The sequence below is a fragment of the Anas acuta genome, chromosome 2, assembly GCF_963932015.1.
Source record: "Anas acuta chromosome 2, bAnaAcu1.1, whole genome shotgun sequence".
In the NCBI taxonomy this organism is placed as follows: Eukaryota; Metazoa; Chordata; class Aves; order Anseriformes; family Anatidae; genus Anas; species Anas acuta.
In genome coordinates this window covers 9,777,229-9,801,080 of record NC_088980.1, presented here as the reverse complement: position 1 = coordinate 9,801,080, position 23,852 = coordinate 9,777,229, and the positions used below count along the sequence as shown (strand labels likewise).

The following is a 23,852-nucleotide window of genomic DNA, read 5'->3' as shown; positions in this document are numbered from 1 at the left end:
CACCCCTGCCACTATTAATAACGAAAAATCTTTACCGTTTATGAGGAATGGATTGCACGGTTATCTGAAGATGTCTCTCTTTTTGAGTAATCGACTTCTTCAGGGTCTGATATGAAAAGAGCCTTTGACCCGATCTGTTGCCACCTTCTGCCATTATTCAGATAAAATGAAACCTAATGCTGATAGATGGGGAGGTAAAGCGGGGCCGTTTCCAGGAGAACAATGGTAGCAGCTGTGTCCCCGGTAGTGCGGGAGCGCTGCGCTGAGGTTTGCTGAAATAAATCAGGAACCTCAGGGTTTCTCTTTCGCTTTCAAAAGTGTGGGGTGGAGAGAGAGGCTGCAGCTTCCTGAAGTTTGCTTTAGGTACCGGTACAGGTCTGGTGTGTGCAGTGGTGAGGCAGTGAGGCGGAGGTGTTGTGGTCCTGTGCCATGCAGCCCTGATCTGCTTTCCCAAAATATTTGGAGCGTGGCTAGAAGAAGAATTCGAAAATGTGTAAACATCATTGCTGGAGTATCCGTGTCTGCTCTGCACTGATAGGGTCCCGCTAATGGCACTTTTTTATCAAGTTTTGTTTTACCTTCTTGCCCTGCTCAGCATCAGACCTTATGGCCTTTCGGTATTCCGGGGCTCAGATGGATTCAAATCGGCAGCAGGGAGTCATATGGGAGGAAACTCCTATTTCCTTGCAAAGTTTGTGTCTCTCTGGACCTCTCCTGGGTCAAAATTGAGCATGTTCAGTGCCTCTCCATAGTTCAGGGAGGTTTGAGTAATGAATGTTAAATACAAATGTTTCCGTAACAAATAGCATTCTCAGGAATGGCTTTGCTTTTCAGTTTAAATTGAATGCTTACTGTAAAAAAAAAAAAATAAATAAAAATCTTTAAATTACTTTAAATCTTCAAATCTACTTTCATCTACAAATCTCCTTTAAATCTTTCAATTTAATGACTTCCAAAGCAAAAGAGAGGTAGATCAAAGGCATTTCTAGGGGAAAAATGGAGTGTCCTACAGGACAAAGTGTGAATAAACCATCAGTTTGTCAGGTTAGTTTTGTTGGCCGAGGAGACCTTGGCTATAAATAATTTTGGTTTTAATAAGGAACATGCTGTTGACTTATTCAAACCACACAAGTAATAGGTAGTCTTTTTTTTTTCATTAAACATAAATACAAGAATTCTTAATTTCGAAAAAAAAAAAAAAAGCCCTCCAGGTTCCAAAATCACACTTGAAACTGAATTTGTGATAATTAACAGGACAATCTTCCTAGTGACAGCTCTAATTAATAGTATCTGTAATTAAAATCGTGCCCTTCCAGCAGGAAAATTGTTTGAATTTCTTGGAGTGACCTTTTTTGCCGTTTCTCTGGGGAGTATAGTGGTTAAGTTGATATTGATTTTATAATGAGCTCTGGTTTGTTTAATAAGAATCTGTAATCCAGACACTAAATGAAATGTGTGCTTCATTTCTTCTTCCCGGATTTATATATATTTTAAAATCTCCCTCCTTAGATCTGAGAGAGTAATTTTCTGTTTGAAAACCAAAACAGGCGATGTTTTGAGGATGCTCAGTGTTCCCATGGCAGGACTGCTTTAATATTCTTTGTTCCTGACCTTTGGGCCCAGTCCTAACCACCTGACTTCTTAAACATTTCCATTGGTTTTTCAGGAGAACTGTGGTCATGAGGAGGAGGAAAAATGTTTTTCCTTAAATACAAAGGTTTCCAAGGGCCTGGCTCTCCTCCCGTGGAAGTAGATGGGAATTTTGCCATTTGTTTCAATGGCAGCAGTGGGAGGCCCCAGTACAGGCAGACAAAATACTTGAGCAGTTTTGATGCTGCTAAGTAGCGTTTTATCAAAATGAATCACCAGGCCTCATTTTGTATATAATAAACTATTCACGTGGATTTGAAGAGAAATCAGGACTGAGCCCTGTTCACACAGTCAACATCACCGTGTGCTGAGCTGTGATTTAAATGTAATGGGTATCTGGTGTGGTGCATGTTTTGGATAACATCAATTAGGTCTCAGAAAAGCATCAATTATCCTTTTCCTCATCTTCTCTGATATTCATAGGGCTATAATGTGACCTGTATTCATATGGGGAAAGAAAAAAGCAGATAGCTTTGAAAATTGCACCTACTTGGTTCTCTTCTGTATCAGTTAAAGGCTTCACAAGTATCTACTCAGTTAACTTGGTATATTTTAAAAATATGAAATATTTCAGCAGCTGCTGCCACTAGACTTTAAAGCATGATACTCCCAATATGTTGCTGGTTACAGCTTAAGTGACAATTCAGATTTATTTTTTTTAATTTGAAGGGGGGGTGTGGAATTGGTCGGTATAAAAGGGCCTAGTGGCCCAGTGTGATTCAGAGAGAGCACTGAAACATCACATTGGTTCATGTGCTTCTCAAAATGTCAGTGGTTTATATCTTCACTTAAACACGACTGACCTAAATTTTTAAGATTTAGCCGAGACATTTTTCATCCTAACCCAGTTCAGCCAGGAGAGTTCACTCAGGGTTTTACTCATTTCTTCCTCACCCTGTGAACTTGGAGGAGGTTTTTCCCACAGCTATTTGGCTGGTGGTTTCTTTTTTTTGGTTGGTTGCGTTTTGTTTGTTTGTTTCATTTTGTGGTGTGGTTGTTTTTTTTTGTTTTGTTTTCCTTGCAGTTTACACAGTGAAATACCAGATTAAAAAGGGAAAAACAGACAAATCGTATTTCAGGGAAATAGCAGGTTGGCTGCTAAGTCTCCTAAGATGCTGCTGGCGAGAGCTGGGAGCCAGCCCAAACTGCTGCTCTGCACCAGGGACCCTGTGCCTGCGCCGTGTGGGCGTCCAGCGTCACCCCACGTCACTGTCCAAGTGTTTCTTGTGCGAGAGCACCTACATACCAGCACAAGGGTTTTTGGTGTAGAGGCAGACCGGGTTTAGGCAGAATGCCCAACACCACTTAGAAGCTGAAGCAGGCAAATAAGACTCCAGGGGTGCCTTCGCTAACCAGGCAGGTGGACCAAGACTGATGGAGTTGAGGTCTGGAGGTTTCTTTGGAGGTTTCCTGAGGCAAGCAGCTGGCTTTGAAAGCGTTAAAATAAGGTCTGCGATACTAACCCTATTTGAAGAATAACATTAGGAAGGATAGATACACAACTGCAACTTCATTTATCTTTGAATCACTAAGCAAACGGCAAATTATAGCCTGGTTTAATTAGACTGTGGCTAAGGAGCTTTTCAGAATGAATGGCAGCAGTGTATCTCGTAAAACACTACATGTGCATGAAACACAGCTTACACAAAGGCAGACACTTTTTGTGTACCTTTTAAACACGTCTCCTGTCCTTTCAAATCACATGTGTAACGATTAGATAAGTCAGCGTCAGCGTTCGTGGATGACTAAAAAGAGGTTCGAGCCACCCTCTCTGCGCCTGTGCACATGCGCACACCTACGCTCGTGTTGTTAATTGTTGCTCGTGTCGCTTTGATCTTCTCTGAAAAGCAAGTTTAGTATGCTGCAAGTCCCCTCTCTGGTCCAGGAGATTAGGGCAGAAGCGTTTTAGGAATTTTCAGCAGAGCCCCTTTGATTTATTTCACAGCGCCGAGCAGATTTTTCCTCCCGCACTTTGAAGCCTTTCGAACATCACCCAGAGAAAAACAGGCATTCAGACATGGGGGGCAGGCTGTGAGCAGGGCCACTAAGTGCACATCTTACTTGTCACCGCTCCCATTAGCGAGCAATTTATTAACGTAATGAGTGTATATTAGCGGCTGCTGCTATTTAGAGATGCTCCGTTGGATTCAGGGTGATGTATTTGTGAGTCCAGCTGAACCCTGGCTTTTGACCCCTGTGTGGAGAGTGCTGGGTTGTGCAAGATGTTAAATCATCAGCATATTTTATACGTCGAGCTGCAGAACTTTCCTGTGAGCATAATCTTCTGCATCACTGCTAATGCTCTACAAAACGTTGGCCATAATGGAATTTAAAGGCAAAAGTTGAAATGCGTTGAAGCTAGCTTCAGAGAGCCTCCCTGTTAATATTTTATGTCAATAATGTGCTTTTTAATTTTCCTTGATCTCAGCCAAAAGAACCTCCTTTAGAAAGCGAGGGGGCAAAGACCAAACAGTTTACAATGAAGTCCTTCTGCAGCTGCCTGAGGTATTCAAGGTTACATGAGCCGTGCACCATCAATGCAGCTGGGTTACATCATCCGCTGTTTTAAAACTTGTTCAAATAACTTGATTTGGCAGGCATATAATTGTAAATTATATGTTAAATTCCATATTATTACATGTATTATGTTATATATAAATTATATACTCCTTTGTCAAATTCAGACTTATTAATTACATGATCCTTCTGGATTCAAAGCCACTAAAAACTCTGTGCTTTTAAAGATTTGATCCTGCTGGTATTTTTGGTTAGACAGAGACTTTAAGAAAACAGTATTCACAACAGTTACAATAGGGATTTTGCTACAAATATTTTTAAAGGCTCCATCAGAAAGAATCTGCTTAGCCATCATGCCTATTTGGTGTATTTAAATACAGATAATTCATTGCATCTAATATGGCTTCAGGTTTTAGACTCTAGACTGACTTTCATAAGCAAATATGTTATTATCGTATTAGATCTTAACATTAGAGCAATATTATATATCAAGTCCTTGGAAAATTGAATTTTGTGATCTAAGTGAAATGAAAAAAAAAAAAGGAAAAATGAGCTGCTATTTCTCAAGTTCTCGGTAATATTCAAATTAACATCAGGACCGAGAGCAAAGTAAGCTGGCAAACTGGGAATGATCAGTGCCCTAAAGCAGTGCCTCGCATCTATGTTAAGACTGCTTCTTTTTCAAGGACCCTCACTACACTTCAGCAAAAAAGCTATCACTGAGGATTGAAGCATTCACTACACGAGTATTTAGTAAACGTCAGTAAGGAATACATTTAGTAAGGATTTTGGAAAATTTTGCCTTAAGGCTGAATGCTGCGAAGGGCTTGTTTGTGTTTTCTTCAGGGAAAACAAGGGACATAACACATTTTTAATCCTTTCCTGTCCTTATTAAAAGAGAAAAAAAGTCATCTCACATGACTGTGTAAAATGACTAATTGTTTGCTATAAAACATGGGAGGTATATGTATCAGAAGAGTTGTCCTTGTCCATTTAAGGCTGTTTACTGTGAACTTTAATTAGAATTTGGTCTTAAAATAAATTCCCAGTAACTTGCAAATGCACTGTATGTAATGTTGCTACATAAAGCACTGAACTTTAAGCTGAGACAGTTTTTAGAATCTTCCAAACAGTTTGCACAGAAGTATACGTAGCAATAATGGGGGAAGAGAAAGAGCTGGGAAGTGTTTAAAGGTGGCTAGAAGAGAGTTTACCTTTTGTTAAAATATTTTGTTGGTGTCAGACGGTGGACAGCCAAAGCACAATGAGGCAAAACGAGAGGTGTATGCATGCAGATCCAACTTACTTATTAACATTTTTATGATTTTAAGCTCCCAGCAGCAGGGAGCTGCAAGGAACCCCTTCCTATGGGTGGAAGATATTTCTTGTGCTCATTACAAATAGCTGTCTTCCAAGAAGAAGAATATAACTGAAGAATATATTGAGGAATACAACTTTTGTCAGCGACTGCGTGCTAGAGAAGGGGGCTTGTCCCAGCCAGGTGCTGCAGCAGGGGCAGTGCAGCAATACTTCTTGGTGAAATGCTCTTTTCCTTAGAGAGGGCAGGTGGAGAGAGAGGGTTTTTTTTGAAAGGCAAATGTGTACGCACACAACTCCTGGAAGAGCATGGGTGAGGAGGTGCCATGTGGGTTTAGGTTTGAAGGATGCAATCCATCTTTATCAAGCAGTCAGCTGTTGGTTTGCACAGAGAGAACATGAAGTAGCAGAGAGCAGGTGACGGTCGGCCTCTCCCCTTGCCACACTTGCTTCATTTTTCCCTGTCTAAAGGAAGAAAAGGGCTTGGTGTATTGTGGAGCAAGAAAAGAAAGGCTCCATGCATCTCACAGTATCGTTTGGGGGTATTTTGGATGTAGAAAAGTGCAAAGAAAAACGAATAGTCAGAGGGGAAATGAAGTTAGTGACTCATTTTTAATTACTGGGAAATTCAGAGTCCTTACCCAAGCAGGTCTTTCTTAGAAAATGTGCTGGAGGTGCTCTGGCCTGGCAGGCTGCATCTCGCCTGGTAAATTAAACCAGTAAATTGCTCAAACAGTCCTGGCATGGCTTCAGGCCAAGCCGCCCAGCTTTTTCCCAAACAATCTCTTGCACACAGTTAGCATAGGCCAAGAAAAAGACATATATCCATTCTCTCTAGTTTGGCTGTGCCCAGCCTGTTTAGAGGGTGAATTTTATTACTGCTTTACCAGCCGTGAGCCCCGAGCATCCAGCCCCTGCTGCAGAGCCCCTGCGCTGCTCCTGGCCATGCCGCGGGGCTTGGTTTGCACAATGGATCGTCTCCCTCCCATAAATCGATTATGTCCCAGGGCCTGGACCTTTGAGAGAAGCCAAAGATAACCACAGCCTTGCCTAATGGGCTGGAGAGTATTTGATCTGCAGTCCCAGGCAGTACATCATTTCAAGTGTCCTGATTTCTTTCTGGAATGACTGTAGTGTCTTCAGTGGCATTTTTCCTGATGTTATGCAGAGGATAATCAGGCCTGTCTTTCCAACATATCCCTGCCCTTTTTTCTGTTTTCAGATTTATTTATTTATTTTGAGCAGCTATGTTACTGTGTTTCATATTTGACACATTTGTCTATTGTGTACTCTCTCAACACTCAGCAGCTAATGCTGTGATCTGGCTTTCTGAGCCCTTCCTATTATTTCCTTCAAGTGCTATGCTGGAAGGAAAAAAAAAGGAGGGGGGGGGATGGGGAGGAAAAAAAAATATTCTTAAAAGTTTTTAACTGGGAAGGTTTTTATTTTGCAGAATAAATCTTGTATTGGGGTCGCATTCCCTGGAAGAAAGCAGAGGTTAATTTTGCCTACATAAGCAACTGTTGCAGGTGATATCTGTCAGGTCTTGTAGCATCTCCCTGCCTGGGAGCAGGAACAGGTTGCAATGTGTTCTCTGAAGCCTGAGGGTGCAAAAAAAGGTGTTCTTCTTACTGCTTCTGTTCATTCTGCACATCGATCTCACGCAGGGAAGTGGGGAATCTTTTGTCCTCTCTGCTCCGTGTGTTTGTACTCAGCCTTCATGAAGGATTTGAAGCTGACCGTGGCCACCTGAGTTTTTTCCCTGGTAAGCCATGCAGACTTTGCTGCTGGATGGGACAGAGGGGCAGAAGTAGGGGTTGCGTCCTCAGCTTCCCTCTTGGCCTGTAGCCTGCTTGTGCAGCTCTTGGAGGGAAGTGAATGTTGCAAAGCCAAATATTCTGGGTGGGCTGTGACATTTTTGTTGGTTTTCTTGTGATGTAAACCGTAAGAGAAGGAGTTTGGGTAGAGTAGGCTGGAGCTCTGCTGGGGTCGTGCTGCACAATTGCCCCAGTCTTCCCAAAGAGACCGGGTGAGGTGGCGACCTCATGGGATGTGTGGGAGCAGAGGCACCCATGGGTGGGCTTTGTGCAGAGCTGCCAGGAGCTGGAGGTGGAAGGAGGATGTGGTCTGTGCTGGCTGGATAGGAGGCCTCGTCTTGTTCCTATCAGCAGGGGCAAAGCTCAGGGGATGAGGACCTCTTACCCCAGATGTTTTCCATACATTTCCAGGCACAACAGAGCTCTAAATTCATTCTAGTTTAAGGGACGGAGACAATTCATCTGACTTCTTTGTGCTGTGATATTTGCTATTACAGGTCCTAAACTCTCACAGCAGCAGTGAATGCAACTGCTTGGGTATTTCTGCAGTTATTCGTAATCCAGTTCAGGTTCTCAGCTTGCAACATTTAGAGCTTGTGTTCATCACCTGCATTTTTGGAAAATAACCAAGCCAAGATTAAAGAAGAGAGGCTGTAAAAGAGTGTGTCTAGAAGTGAAATCTTTCAAAGAAATAAAATTAACTTGGGGGGTGGGGGGGAGGATGGGAAGGAACAGCTTTTGAATCAGAGAAAATCAAATTTAGTGTAGGTGGTGGCTTGACCGAAGGGGAAAATGCATTAGGTTTTCTCTAAGCCTTCCTGTCCAGTTTCTAGATTTTCTGCAGGACATATCAGTGATGTTTTATTGATGTTTGCTTGGGATGCCAGCATTTTGAACAAGCAGAGATTTTGATCAGGGAAATAGTTTGTTAAATTTTTAATATTTCAGATGGATAAAATCCTATTCATGTTCTGTGCGGTTTTTATTTTTCTGTATTCATACCTAGCTAACTTAGTTCCAGGCTTCCTGATGATTCCTGCTTTTTCATTCTACATCAGAGTGCTGCTGCTTTGCAGAACTGTGTGCAGCAACATGTAGATCTCAGAAGTGGCTGCTCTTATCCTGCAAAGCACGGACAAGCTCATCATTACCATGATAAAACTCACTTTCAGTATTGGGTTTGCATGCTTACCTTGGCTGGTTAAGCATCAAATGTCACCTAACTTGGAGACTTATTCATTTCATGCAGGCACGAAGGCTCTTCCTTGGTCAGGCTGTCTGATAACAGCTGAAATACTTGGTTTGAAGTGGGCAGCAGCAGAGCCATAACTACCAACCCTACCTATTTTCTACTAGGCTGGTTTGAACATCCTACTAATCTTCCAAAATGTATCAGGGAGAATATTCACATGTCAGAGAAATATAGATCTTTCTACTAACTATGAATAGAAGAGCGAGGGAAAGATGAAAAGGAAAAAATCAGTATGCCACTGCTTTTTTTACAGCATGGGGAGCCAAAACTTGGATTTTGCCTTTTTCCAGCTTCTCAGCTGGACTTCATCCTGGCTCACTGTGAAGGGAAAATGCCTGATTCTGAGTGAAAAGGGGGGATCTGCTGGGGGAGGTTTCATTGCAGTGGAACATAGCAGAAGGTGCCAGTGGCTGGCCCTCCACAAAGGGTAGGAGGAATGGTGTGATGAAGCTGAATGAAGTTTCGGGATCAAGAGCAATTTACAAATGTCAGTTCATGTGATATAGTGAAATTATGTCATATAGCATCTCTCCTATACTCTGGGGAAATAGTATATGTAGTAAAATGGGAATGGGAGTGTGTGAAGTCCATATACTGTCACCCACTAGAGTGAAATAAAGAGCTGCAATTCCTAATTAACCTCACTGGAAAGCTCTTGTGTAGGGAATTAAAATATGTAGGAGGGTTGCCTACCAACCTGTTCCAAATTTGAGCTTGTTTTTGAAGGTCTGGGTCAACCCAGTGGCTCTCTAAGCATTGTTGACTAATAATTTTGTTTTTTGTTTGAAGACCTTAGAAGTTAATTAAGTGAAAATCAATGATTGAGGCTTCTGTAGGTGCTGGTCACTCCATCTCAGAAGGAACGCTGCAGAAATAGAGGGAGGGGAGGAAAAGGTGACAAGAATGATTAATGGCAGGGAAAACTCATACAAAGAGAGACTGAAAAGACAGGTTATTTCTTATAAAACAGTAACAAAGTGGCACTGTAGAAAAGTAAGATGTGTGTAAGATGAGGAGCTGAAGAAAAAGCAAAACTCTTACTCTCAATTCTGCATAACACCTAGGGCAAAAACTAGCGATTTAGTGATGCTAAATGCATAAAACCTCTTGGTGCTATTGCTGCTTTTTCTGAATGGGAGGTCTCCCTGTATCTCTGAACATCAGTACTAAGATCTGAGTACAAAATCCCTCTCACTTTTTCCAGTATCTCCTGTAATGCTAATAAAGTGGATGTGTAGAAATATTGACCAACATTTTTAATCCTTGAAGGCTTTTGCTGTGTCTGATAGAAAGAATGTCTGTGCTCAGAGATATGATAGAACTCATACATTTTTATTATTTTTTTTTTCAGAATTTAGGAGGGTTTCAATAAAATACCAAGTTTTTAGCTCCTAATAACCTCTTTAACTTACTAACAACACTGTACTTTATATATTCCTTTTTCCCTGCTGTTTCCTTGTTCGCAAAATTTGCATTTGTTATTCCTAGCAGAGCTAAACCGTGATTTCACTTTTATTTTCAGTGGGGAATGGGTGGAAAGCAATGACGTTAGTTTTCATGTCAGGAGAGGGTAATGACTGGCACCTTCAACTGTCATGATAGATGATGTTATGAAAAACAAATGTCGCTGATGGCCATCTTTGATAAATACTTCCTTATCCCAGCATCATGTCTGCTGTGTATAGCCTCCTTCCATGAAAAAAAAGGATTTGAGTTTTTTGGAAGCTTTTAGGGCTTCTTTTTGTATTTCTCGGCTTGGCTTTAGTGCCTCTGTTACCAGGAATGCAGTTACACAGACTTTAGGAGAAGCAATAATAACCCTTGGAATGGGGTAAAACAGCATTTTTAGACATCAAGTTGTGGCTGTACGTTTGTTTCTTTCGGAGCTAGAAGTGGATGCTGAGTTCTGCCGGCGAGCTGGGAATTCTCACTTCTACCAGAAATGGTCTCCCATTTTCAGTCTTGCAGGACAATAAAAAAGTGGACTTCACAGCCTTAATGTATATTTTTCTTGAGAAACTACAGCTGGCTGGGGACTGCGTTTTTTGCCTGCTTTGGGCCCCAGGCAGCTATAAACGCTGGGAGTGGAAAAGGAAACATTCGTGGCGGTTCTCTTTTAGAGCAGGGGCATCTGCTGGAGGCTGGTCCAGCTTTCGGGGGTGTGAGCTAAAGTCAAAATACGTGAGAAATTTGCACGTGGTTCTGCATGGCCTTGCAGGTTAATTCAGTCATTAATACTGTTTATTTGTGAACCATACTGTGCGGTGAATTTACTGTCCGAATTCGTATTATGCAGCAGCTGGGGCCACGTCAGCAGGCATCAGAGTTAGTTAAATATGAACAAACCATGGAAAAGGTTATGTGTGTTTTACACATAAAGGGCCAGTTGTACTGGTTGTAGGGCCAGTTTTGCAGATTGCTATGGATACAGGACTGCACCAGTGGGGATGCTCGTATCTGGACACTACATCCAAGTTTCTTAGCAGAGCTGAGGGCTGAACTCTTTATTTCTCAATGTCCTCGTTACTCCTTAACATATCTTTCCTCTCCTTGCTTCCCACTTATCATTTACTTTTTACATACCTTATGCATCCACACTTGCAAGGTGGGACATGCAATTCAGGCACCAGGTTTGGTTGAAACCACCAAAAATATATTCCTTTTTTTTTGTTTGTTTGTTTCCTTTTTATCTTCTGTCTGTGAAGTCCTTTACACTGCCCTCATGTTAAGCCAGGCATCTGTTTGATGAAACTCTTCCCTCTTTCAGAAACCAAAGGTGGAACTGTCTTGTTCTCACAGGCCCATTTAGAGTGGTCTCTTGTAATGTTGTGTAGGATGAAAATCCCCAGCATAGTCACCCAAACATGGTCTTGAAATTGCCCTGATCCCCTGGCAAGTAGTATTGTCTGCAAAGAAGCTTACTTTTTCCTGGTGTGGTAAGCAGAGAAAACAATATTTTAGGGCAGTATCATCTGACCTATGCTGCCATATCCTCCTTACTGAGTAACCAGCTGGCTGTTTAGATGTCCACCCCATTGATGAGAGTCACTGAAAGAATTTAAATAAGAATATTTTCCTCAAACTGTATCACTTAATCAGTGTCTCTGGTTGTGTGCAAATCAGAGATGTTCATGACTGCTGGACCTCATAGAGCAAGACCATGACGGAATATGACTGTTTGTTTGATTCGGTGGGATAAGGCAGTGCAAATGATTGAATTTAAAAAGAGGAAATAAATATACAGAAATGAAGGAAGAATCATTTTCCATCTGAGGGATAACTATGTTTTCTTTGCCTTTCCCCTCCCACGTGGCCTTTACTTTCTTTTTCTTTTCTCTTTTTTTCTGATGAAAGGAGAATGATAATTGCGTGAGTTCCTACCAGGAAACACTTAGAATGCTAAAAAAAAAATAAAATTAAAAAAAAAAATAACAACTTTTTAATTTCAGAAGTCATAATCAAAATTGGGGTTTTGTTAGGAAAATGTGTGCTTGACTGCGCTTCTCTCAAAGAGAAACACCAGCCCTGCGTTTTATGCCTCTTAAAATCAAAACAAAGCAAAAGTCCTATTCTGGGGCTCAAGATGTATGGTTAGTGGTGTGGTACAAGAGTATGGGTAGTAAATTGAACACTGCAAACCAAATCTATACTGACAATTAAATATATACATTCTGTGGTCTAATTATTTTTTCCCCACCCTCTGGGATCCATCACATATATGTCTGCATAAATACAAAATGAACAGAGTGTGGCTATGGAACGCTACGTTTGATGCTGTGGCAGAGGTGTGATCTCTCAAAATATGGCTTACAAACATTTTTCCACTATGTCCCTCTGTTCCTTTCTTGAAGGCAAGCTGATCTCAGTAGTTGCCTTTTCTGGCACTGATAGAAAATGCATGTAAATATTCCACACATATAAATAGCTCTTTTACTGCTGGACAAAAAGCATGTTAAAATGAAACTAAAGCTTGAAAGTATGTTTCAATAACTCAAAAATAAATGGTAATAAAGCTGTAATTATCCCCAAAGCTACAAACACAGTAAATAAGTTAAAGTTAAATTTATAACACCTGCAAGCATATTAAGTATGCAAAAGCAAAACAAAGGGAGCCAAATGACTTTAGCTTCACCCTGTAGTAACACTAAGCAAATTTGGTTAGAGAATAATGATGTTTGTAGTCCTAGATTCATTTGTTTAAAAAAAATGAGCTTACTTTGTTTTTTCATTTTTTAAATCTCACTGCATTATAACTACATCTATCGCAAAATGGTTAACTCCATGGTGTAAGTACAGACTTCACTTCATCCAGTGAATGATACATCCTTAATTTAAAGGAAATGAAAGATTAATATTCACTTAAATGTATTAAAACCGAGAAGAATAGAATTCTTAAAGATCTTTTTTTTTCCACACCTCGCTTATAAGAGGTTATGTATATTCTTAGTTTTCATTATTTTGTTAAAAAGCATAGCCTAGGATCTTTTAGAATTAATATTTAGCATTTTTAATTTAAAACTTCTGCAAAACAATTTTGTTTCACATGTAAAGTAAATACAGGGCTTCTGTACATTTATTACTTGTTTGTGCTAGAACATTAGGCAGGTCAAGTTGAAAGGGCTTTGTGTATGCTCATCTACCAGTTTTAATAAACAACATTTTTCTTGGTTTAATTTCTCTGCATTTTCTTAATAATTGTACTATGGAAGTGTTTATTCTTTCTTACATTTTTTAAATTCTGAAAATAATTGTGCCACTCTTGTTTCTGGACTAGGTCAGGTGATATCCATTTGAATTTGTCAAGCAAAAGATTTTGAAAAGACTGGAAATGTCAGGCCTATTTCTTTAACGTTATTTTTGGAATTATGTAAGTCTGGGACTCGGTTTAAAAAAAAAAAACAAACTCATGAATATATAGTAATGAAATTGTGTGTGTGTATATATATATACTTATTTATATGTATATATAAACTAGAAAGTTGGAATTTCCCTCAGATCCCAGGTTCCTGTTGAGCAAGTTTGAGGTGACTGTGACTGGGGAAGGACAACTGTATTTTAGATAGGAAGCTACTTTCATTTACTTTGGACTGAAAATTTTCATTTTATAGTACGCCTGGTACCAGCTGGATGCGAACAATGCACATGCCACAGTTGGTGGCTGAACTAGGGCTGCCTGAAGATTATTGCATGAAATGGGTATTTTAATGAACACCAGTATCCTAACTCCAGGCAGCTTGGAGGTGGAGTGGCTTATCTTTACAAGGAATGAACATAACTCCGAGGTGCATGTTGGCTGTCCCTTAACTGGGATGCCCGGTGTAGGTCCTTTGCCTGTGACTATCTGCCTTGAGGTGGCTGCTTTTTGCCTTAAATTCCACTTTTGCAAATAGTAGCAACAGATGGTGGACATCATGCTTTTGCCTGGGTGAGATAATGATTGTGTCGTGCAGTTGTGTAGGGTTTTATTGGTGTGGAAGACATTTTTGCCCTGTGCACCATCAGCAGAGCCACTCCTGGGAGGCTTTGTCCCCAGCCAGCAGGAGTGAGTCCTTCACCAGTCTGTGCTGGCCCGACAGCAGCCAACTCTCACGCGTGGGGACTCCTTTCCTGAGGCCCCGTGGTGTCTTCTCTGGCAGAGTTCAAAACTCTGCTTCTGTAGAAACTGAATACAAGGGGAAAAGATTCAATACTGACCATCCTCCAGGCTGGTTTTAGTGTCACACTCTCCTATCCTCTTACTCCCTACCAAGGTTTGTACAGTGTTTCCTCTCCAAAAACAAATATTTTGGTAAACCACATGGTAAGGTGTCTGTGGGGTTCATTTCTGAAGAGGCACAATGCCTCCTCGGTCGAGAGGAGAGTTTCTTACTCTTCTCTTCAGGTTCAGAGACCCCATCTAACAAAGCAGCATGGTAAGACTGGCTCTCTGTCCATGAGTTGTTGTCCATTAGGCACAACAACTCTATTGATGCCCTTCATTCAATTTGGATAAACTACATTTATGCCGTGATGTGGTTCATTCACAAGTGGACTGTATGGATCTGAAAATCCATTTCTTGTACCTTAGGAAATAATTGCTGCTTTGTGCTTCTCTGTATCTCTGTGAGGACAACCAAGTATTAGAAACACTTTAAAACCTTGTTGGAAGAGGTCCAGGGTTTTTCTGAGAATACTCTTTATGGTTTGTTTAAGGTTATCAATTATGTTTCAAATAAAAAGCTCTCTACAGATGATCATTGTGCTGTACTTTGAACTCATTTAACTGGACATTATTTACAGAATATTTATCTTGGTTATGGCAGTTTTTGTCACACAGCGATATTACTTTTCCATTATATATTGCATGTGACCGCCACATAAGTTTGATAATAAATGTTGGGAAATAAAAAACAGAGTAAGTGCCTCAGTATGATAGCAATTCCCATGTGATGGGAAATAATGTCATAAACTTCAAATTACCTTTTAAATAAATGTTTACGTCCAACCCATCCATTAGATCATAGCCTGAAGGGTCAGGAGGATCATTTCTTCATATTTCACTGTATGCATTATGATTGCTTTTTTAGGTGTAAATGATGTTTTTAAATGAAGAATGGCACCCGAACTATATACAAACAAAGGCTAGACATTACAGAGTTGCTATATGGCAGAAATAGCCTCAGCCACTCTGCTAAATATAGAAGTGCAGCAGTAAACTGAATTCATTCTTAGAAAATATTTTTAATGGTGCAAGTGCTGAGACGATACAGAAATACGTCTGTTTGTGTCATTCATGCAGTATGCAGCTTTGACATTTTAGTCAAGTCTGAACTCTGATTGTGGTTTGGTAGATGGCTGTTTTGCTAAATGCTTATGAGAGTCAAGATTTCGGAGAAAGGGAAGAGCATACCTGAGCATGCAGAGAGGTGTATAAATTGTTATCTATAACAATAGGTATGGGGGATAGTAATGGGGGTTTTAACCACTCAGGGCTTTGCGTGCCTGTGAAATGGTCCCACCTCAGTGCTCAGGGATGGTGTTTCTTGAGAGCACCAGGAGAGAAACACCCCACGTGTTGAAACCCCACTAGTCCCAAAGCCTTTCACAGGAGAGGGCCAGAACAGCCTGACACAAGGATGAAACAAACCCTACATTTAGATACATACCTGACCTGAGTTGGACATCCCTAGTCCATGTGTCCTGAATGAATCCATTTGAACCCTCAAAACAAAACGTGTTGAAGCTTTTGTAGATGGTGGTGTAGATGGAGCTACATGAAAAACCCCAAGAGGGGGCACGATGGTCAGGCTTAGCAGGGGGGTGGCTTTGATAAAGCTGTAGGTGTCCCTAGCATGTGGGTATAGGCAGGTTCCTCAGCCTGGGCTGGCTGGGCCTGGGGGAAGGAAGAGTTGCCAAAGGCCATTAGACTAATCTAGAGATTAATTAAACAAAAAAATCTGTTTACAGGCAGGGAAAAAACCATTGTCTTGGTGATTTAAAACACCAATCAAGAAACTCAGTGGTGTTTTTGCTGCAACTCTGATTTGACCTTCCTGTTTACATTAAACATTTTTCTGGCAGTGTACAGTGACGTGCTTGCTTTGTTTAAGGTATTTGACAGTTACAACAGTTCTGGGAATAATTGTTCTGGTTGTATATATGTCAGGAAACAAATATGTTAATAAAGTTACTTTTTTCTTTAAACTTAAAATTTGTCATGCTTCTCAACCTTACCGTCCTTCATGAGGACCATTAACGTTGAACTCTGGCTTGAAAACAAATTTTCTCAGTAGCATATTAAATAATTTGTCCAAAGTATTTTTAGTTGGAGGTTAATCTGATCTAGAACCGGTTGGTTATAATATTACTTCTTTTACAGCTTACATTTCCTAATATTAATTTCTTCGAGTTCACTTGTTCCTGATTCTTTTTTGTTAGCAGAGGTCTGTAATCCTTTCCACAGCAACCACTTGTAAAAGCAGAGGATTATGACTTGGGGCAGGATATGAGCAGCAGGAACAGATCAACTTAAAAACAAAGATCCTGTCTGAGTATAAATGCTATTGTTAGTAGAGAGTTGGGGTGAGTCAAGTGGCAGGATGTCTATTAGAATAAGACAAATTCATATTTACGCCACATGGCATGCTAGCCAGAAGACACATCCTTTCAGCAGTTGTGTGATAGAGTACATATTTTTATACCTTTTACTTTTTGTAGTTTTGTCTAGTCCAGTAAACTATTCCCTCTGAGAATGGCTGGTATCTAAACATCTGAATAGCTTTTTGGTTTTCTGCAGATTTATTTTTCTGTCTAAAAAGTTTCCGTACTGTTATGCTTTTCCCAAAATCTGCTAAAATTACACTACTGCAAGGTCATTCCAAGGTTAGCAATAGCCATTTTGTGCTATTGCTGTCTTTTCTGATGACGTGTGTGATCCTTCATAAAAAAGGAGAGATTTTTTTTCCTTGGCCCTATATTAAAAAAAAAAAAAAAAATCATTTTATTAATCATATTTTATGCTGATAGTTTAACTGACCTATTTAACACTGATATTCAAGGTTTGTTGTTGCTGTTTGTGTTTTCTAATACTTGGCCTAAAATAAAGTCGGTACATAACTAAGAAACTAAGGTACCAAGTGACAGAAAGCATTCAAGTGGAAGTGAGGAAAAAACCCTACATTTTGTAAATACAGAAAACTTCTACATAAGCACCTCTAATGGCAAATCAAACAGATGTTCTGGTAAAAGGCAGACAAATGGAAAATGTTTGGATGGGTCTTTAATCATTGCCACATTGAGGCAAGAGAAGTCTCAATGCTTGCTACTGAATGAATTAGGATCCCTCTTCAGTGTCCTAAAGTTTTCAAGGTCAAAAAAAAAATACTCCTAAAGTTACATTTCTAACTCCCATATGAAAAAAAGATTTTATAGCAGTTGATATATGGAGTTTTTTAGATCATCCTACTGATGGCACTTGGGCTGTAACTGTATTATCAGTGAATACGAAAACAAAGGCTCCAGCATTTCAACAGTATGAATTCTTCAGACTGTATTATTTTGTTAGCCTGAGGCAAGAGGCTGTGCTCTTAGGATTCGTCTGTGCAGAATGAGTAATCCGAGACAAATGTGCAGCCACACCGCGTGTGCAATATGTCCAGATCCCATGGACTAGCCGCTCTTGCTGTGCAACACAGGCAGCCAAGTGTCTCTCATGGACAATAGACATATGTTAAAAATGATAATTTTATTATAGTCTCTGAGATTTTACCACACATAAGTGATTCTAAGAGCATTATAACAATCACAGCATAACTGTGGGTCTGTTTATTCCATTAGTCAGAATTTTGTACTGTAGGGAGTTGCTTTTGCCAGTAGGATTTTGTGTTACCTAACCGTAATTCTGTATTTTTAAGTGAATTCTATGCACGGGCACAAGTGAAAATATATATTCACAGTGCAATCCATTTTGGTGTTTTTACATGGCTTGCATTAGAGTGTGTGATAGCTTGAATTTTCTTTCTTTGCCAAAGCTGCTTAAACAATACAATGACAGATTTCTGTTTTTATTCTTCATTAATGTCATTCTTCATCCTCTCTGCCCCACATCAGGGAGGAAGCGTTGTGAGTTTGCTATTTTAATGAAGAGAAATGATGCATCTATCAACTGGAATTTATAGAGTAGGGCACATCAATTCGGTTGCCTTGAGCTTGCTGAGTTTGCATATTCCGGGCCAAGCAGTGCTCTCGATTACTCCTGTGCAACCCCATTAACTTCAGTAGGTTGCACAGTTCAAAAGTGGCTGCGCTGATTGCAGGGCGGTGGTAGGGGGAAAAGGGAGATCTGTTGGGAATGTCAAGCTCCAGAATATTATTTTTTGTTATCATGAAAGGCAATGGGCACACAGTTGTAATTAAACTTCTGAAAGGTTAGGAGAGCCAGCATGTAGTAATTTCATTGAGAATTTAATCTTTGTAGATGTACAGAACAGAACAGACAGCCTCCCAAAAATCACTGCGGTGAGGGGGAAAACACTTCCAGCCCTGGAAACATATTGTAAATCATATGTCTTCAGCAGAGTGTATCCTGTAATTACTCTTAACCGTAGGTTGTTTCTTCCTTTCTCTCTCTAGGAGCTATGCCGTCAGCGCATGGCAGTGAAGACATCTGATCGCCCGGAGCCGCTGCACGCCTCTCGAATCAATAGTGTTTCTTCACAATTTAGCGATGGGCCCATTCCCAGCCCCTCGGCCCGCAGCAGCACCTCGTCCTGGTGCGAGGAGCCTGTCCAGTCCAACATGGACATCTCCACCGGCCACATGATCTTGGTAAGGTGGTTTTTCTTCACGGCACGTGCAATGTTGTCAGAATGTGAGATGCCTGCTCAGCTTATGGCAAGAGCTAACTTTTAAGGGAACGGAAGCTGTCTGTTCACACATCAAAAGTGTTCCTGAGCTTCACTGGTAAGCTTAGCCTTGTATAATTAAAACTAAGAGGATTTTTATTTCCATTTCTTTCTCATTATATTGTTTATTTTTCTCTCTGGGGAATATTCTTTTATCTCAGACATACAAATTATTTGTGTGCTTGCTTTAAAAAAGATAAGTCACGCTTTGTCCTTTTGTGCTATTAATTTATGGTTAACTCAGCTTGGACAACTGAAGAAAACTGCTGAATTTCTGATCAGCTTCTTTTTCTTGTGTGTCGTTATTGTGTGGAGGTATCTAAGCTGAGAATGCAACAGAATATTAGCAATACGGACCGTTTTTTTTTCATTACCGTTTGAATGGAGAGGGACCTGAATTTTGAGACTAGCCTGATTTTAGTTATCCTTATCAGGATTTCTTCTAAGCTGTATCTCTTTTATGTTTGAAATGATACAAATACCTTCTATTAATGGAGTCTGCATTGGAAAACTTGGGTTACTTCCAAACATGACTTGCAGTTGGTATCAGTGTAGAAGATTGACACATGAAGATCTGACTGTATGTATGCAACAGCATTAGCAGCCCAGGACAGAGTCTAGTGGTTGGGACTTGCTATTTGCTTCTGTCTCTCTGTCACTCTTAGCATCCTGCTGGGAGAGCTGGGGAGCAGTCCCCTGGGTTTTGTGCCTTATTTTCCTCCTCCTTTAATTATTTGCTGTCTTTGTAGACTACATTGAAATTGGCTGAGAAGAAGCTAGGTGACGGTGAAGATAATAAGTCAGGTGTTATTTTGCTTTCCATATTTGATTTCTGCAACTTATTAGTAGTACTGACCTCATGTAAGCACCCTTTTCAGTTGGTAGCATTGCCATGCTTTTGGAAACTTCCCTATTGTATTTATGCAATTCTGAAAATTTACAAGTGGTATTTCTGAGAAGGAAGGTTCTCTCCATGATTCCATACTTTTGGATCATACTTCTTCGACTTCTTTCTCTTTTTCTGGATTTATTTTTGGAAGTACAGTTTTCTCAGATACTCTTTGAGTTCTTTTAAGCCACCTCACCTAATGGAAGATGGAATGAAGTCAGGTAAAACCCAAAGAGCTAATTTGACTCCAGCTACATTACTACATTACTGACCTTCTTCAGCCTTGGTCAGGTCAGCTATAAAACTGAGCAAAAGCAGGACAGGTTTGAAAACCAGACTCCATACCAGTGTGTCACCCTGAGTAAATACTTCTTCCCTTGCCCAGTCTTTTCCCCCCAAAGAGTTAATTAAATCTTGTATTAAACACTGATACACAAGCATGTTTTGGAAGGGGAGCTGCCAAGGCAGAAAATTATATGTCACAGTTTCTACTGTCCCACTTTTGCCTAACTAGTACAAAATAAACTTGAGTTTCATTTCATAGTTAACTGAAATGCTTGAGGAAAAAAAAAAAAAAAGTACTCTGGTAATCTAAAAGTACTCTAATTGTCCAACCTGAAAATAAATACAAATTCCTGTGGTAAGGTTCTGAGGCAGTATATTTCTATGAAAATAAAAGCAAAATTTCCTATATAGATGGAAATATGCACTTGATATTTCCAAACAAATCCTACTAGTTTAAATTGAGCAAATTTATTTTTGATTATATTATTATGAAAATCTTTTTAAAAATAACAATATCAAATTTAAAGGAGAGAAAATTGCATATGGGAACCACTTATTCTAGATATATAAATTTCTGCAAAATTTCAAGAAAGAATTTTTTCTTCTGTCTGTGAATAAACTTTAGAAAAGGATGAGGTTGGACAAGATCATTCTTATGGTGTTCAGTGTCCATAATTCAGCCAATCCTATTTAACCCTGAATGAACTCATACATATGTTAGTGATCTAGCAGCATATGTTATTTCTTAGGTGGTGAGGGTTCAGTGAAGGGTAACAGAAACACTGTAGTGTCTTGAGAGTACAAACCACACAGAGAGAATAAAAATAGTTAATTTGTTTAGTCTAAACTGAACAAACAAAAATCAGTGATTCAGGGGAGTCTGCATATTGTGCTTTGAAATATGGGATGGGGAAAAATTGTTCTTAATGGACACAGATGATACAATTAGGAAGAAAATATGGGTTAGAGTCGAAAGGATGCATTTAGCTTGGATATCAGGGCAAGCCTAATAGGAGGGTCAGGCAGGCAGTGGGGTTGTTTACTTAAGGGAAGTAGTTAAACCATAAAATCAAGATTTGATGAAGGCGAAGCTAGGCTAGGTTTACACGGGAAGATCAGCATCATGCAGCTACAGCACTAGGGCAGATGATTGGACTTGATCAGAATTGCTCATGTTTTGTGTCACTGTGGGTCATACTGAAACCGGAGAGCTGACCCAATTTATGTTTTCCTCAAAAATAAAGACATGTATCTGTAATATTTATTTGCCTGAATTTTTCTCCCTCTGGAGACACAGTAGCTTGTTCAACTTCAGCAGTAGAAAAGGCTTGCCAGAGATGAGCTTTTTCTCCCTTTGTCCTGCAGCTACAAGTCAAGGGGAGCGAGGGGTCCCACTTTGCAACTTTTAGATCATTCAGTGCAAGGACTTTTCCAGTTCTTTCTATTTCCTGCTGCCAAAATCCTCTTACCTTTTGAATTTTTATGGATATTTTTCATGAAAGATATCTCAATGCCTAAAAAAAGCAACAAGATATATTAGCAAGGGGCCCAGTAAGAATGGCAAATGCCATCTGCTTTGCAGGGTAAATGCACTTATAGCTCTGTAAATGTGTTTTTCAGCTCCACAGTGTGCAGAGAATCAGCAGTTAGCTGAATTAGGGCTCCTCAGTCTTTATTGTTCATAGGTGCCAAGGCCTCCCCAGAGAACGTGAAACAATGGATTACTGTATAAAGTGGAAGCAGGAAATATTTTATTTTGATATATAAACAGAATAATCCTTTAATGGAAATAACTTGGAAGAAATCTATCTACAACTGCCGAATGACTCCATGTAATCCCTTTCTTGCCCACAGGTACTGTTGGTCAGAAATGCTTCTGTAAAGCTGATTTAGTTTGCTGGAAAGAGCCAGCAGGTTGTACCTGAGATGTCCAAAATGCACGAACCTTTGATTTGTTGGAGTTGGTGGTGGGCCACAGGTACTGTTTTCTTAGAGGACTGGCTACCTTAGGTTAGCCAAACATTTATAGTACTTACGGTCTGGAGAAACCAGCAACCTTCCAAGCCCATGTGCCTGTGGGGCAGTCTCCTCACTTAGACTCAAGTCAGTCTTTCAAAGAAAAAAATCTGCATTTCTGACAGTTTCCTATACAGCAAAGACAATATCTCCGTACTGCTGACAGTAGCATGAGGTAGTTTATACTATTGGCAGTAGAAAGTAGGGAGGACTCAGGAGGCCCAGAAGGACGGTGATAACAACATTCGGAGCTTTTTTTTTCCTTTTTCACGTTCTTTTTCCTCATATTTGCAGCAGGAGGATGGCCCATATGGCACTTTCTGATTCCATCATCTTTCTAAAAGATCCAAGCACTTTGGAAAGAGGAGCATGTTTTATGCAGTCATGTTTGTGGCACTGACTCGCTGGTTTCAGCATCAACAACAGCAAAGATGTGACCTCATTTCAGTCACCATTGGTTTTGCATGAAAATAATTGTTCTTCAGGTCAGAGCAAGGGAAGGAATAGAAACTCAGAATTGGATATCCATCCACTTTATTCCCATATGTACATCTATATTGCAAGTGCCAAGAGAAGCCTAATAACATGCCACACTTCCACTGTAGTCCAGCAAAAGGACCGGGGGGGTTGAAGAGATTAGAAGAGATGTCCAGGAGAGATTTAGTCTACTTGACTTGGGCTCCTAATTGATACCTACAGTTTAGGCACTTTCTGAAGTGGTGTTTTTGACTTGATTCCATAAATTCACTTTATAGTTGGTGAAGAGAGTGGGTGGCTATGAAAGTCTCCAGAGAACTAGGCAGACAGAGGTTTTCTCTTTGGAGGCCTCCAGCTCTGCTTCCACTATCGCACTGACATACACAACTTACAGAATCACAGTGTTTGAGGTTGGAAGGGAACTCTGGAGGTCACCCTTTCCAACCCCCCTACTCAAGCCCGGACACCTAGATCCAGTTGCCCAGGACCATGTCCAGATGGCTTTTCAATGTCTCCAAGGATCTCCAGCTTAGATTGAGGAGTCTCTTTTTTCATGCTCAAGCACAAGTTCAGCACAAGTTAGGGAGGTTGTGTCCCACATCTGCTTGATTCCATGCTTGTTTGCTTGAAATAATTATAATTTTCTTTTCTTTTCTTTTTTTTTTTTTTTTTTTTTTTAATGAAGAGCTGTGCTGCAAAAAGGGAATGCATGCTTTTGGCAACATTCTGAGTTAATTCTCTGAGTACCATATATGAGAGGGAATTTGCAGAAGCAGAACTTATTTCCTGTGTTTTTTCTTCTATTATTTTTCCCTTGTAAAGAAAGACATGCAACATTTGAAACATTGTACATAAACTAGAGTTTCAGAAAGTGTGAATTTCCAAAAGATCCTTTTTGGTAGTAGTTTAAGGTGGAAGTCTGAGGAGTCCTCTCTGAGGGTATGAAGCTGGTAAACTGTCTGCGATAGTTCTTTCATACTCTACTTTTCAGAAGGAGAAGAAAGTACTGTAATGGGGCTGAATGAGGTAGTGGGAGCAAATGAACTAGAGGCTGAAATCAAGGGCCTTGTGTGGAGAAGGTGTAAGGCCACTTGATCCTCTTGCCCTTGGCAATATGCTTACAAAAAAAAAAAAAAAAAACACAAAAGGACCTTCCCCATAGAGCAGGAAAGGATGGCCTCATATAAGAACTTCTTGTCAAAGGAGAGTCACCTTTTGGCCTTTGAGCACATCCTGGGACACAATCCCAT

At 40.2% G+C, this 23,852-nt stretch overlaps 1 protein-coding gene across 2 annotated transcripts in view; it reads left to right on the top strand.

Moving 5' to 3' along the window:
- Positions 1-23,852, top strand: part of PTPRN2 (protein tyrosine phosphatase receptor type N2) — a 644,732-nt gene that overhangs the window by 539,775 nt on the left and 81,105 nt on the right. For both annotated transcript variants that reach the window (XM_068673455.1, XM_068673456.1), the window contains exon 14: positions 18,664-18,858. In XM_068673455.1, coding sequence (XP_068529556.1) covers positions 18,664-18,858 — 195 coding nt within the window. The remainder of the gene's footprint in view (positions 1-18,663; positions 18,859-23,852) is intronic.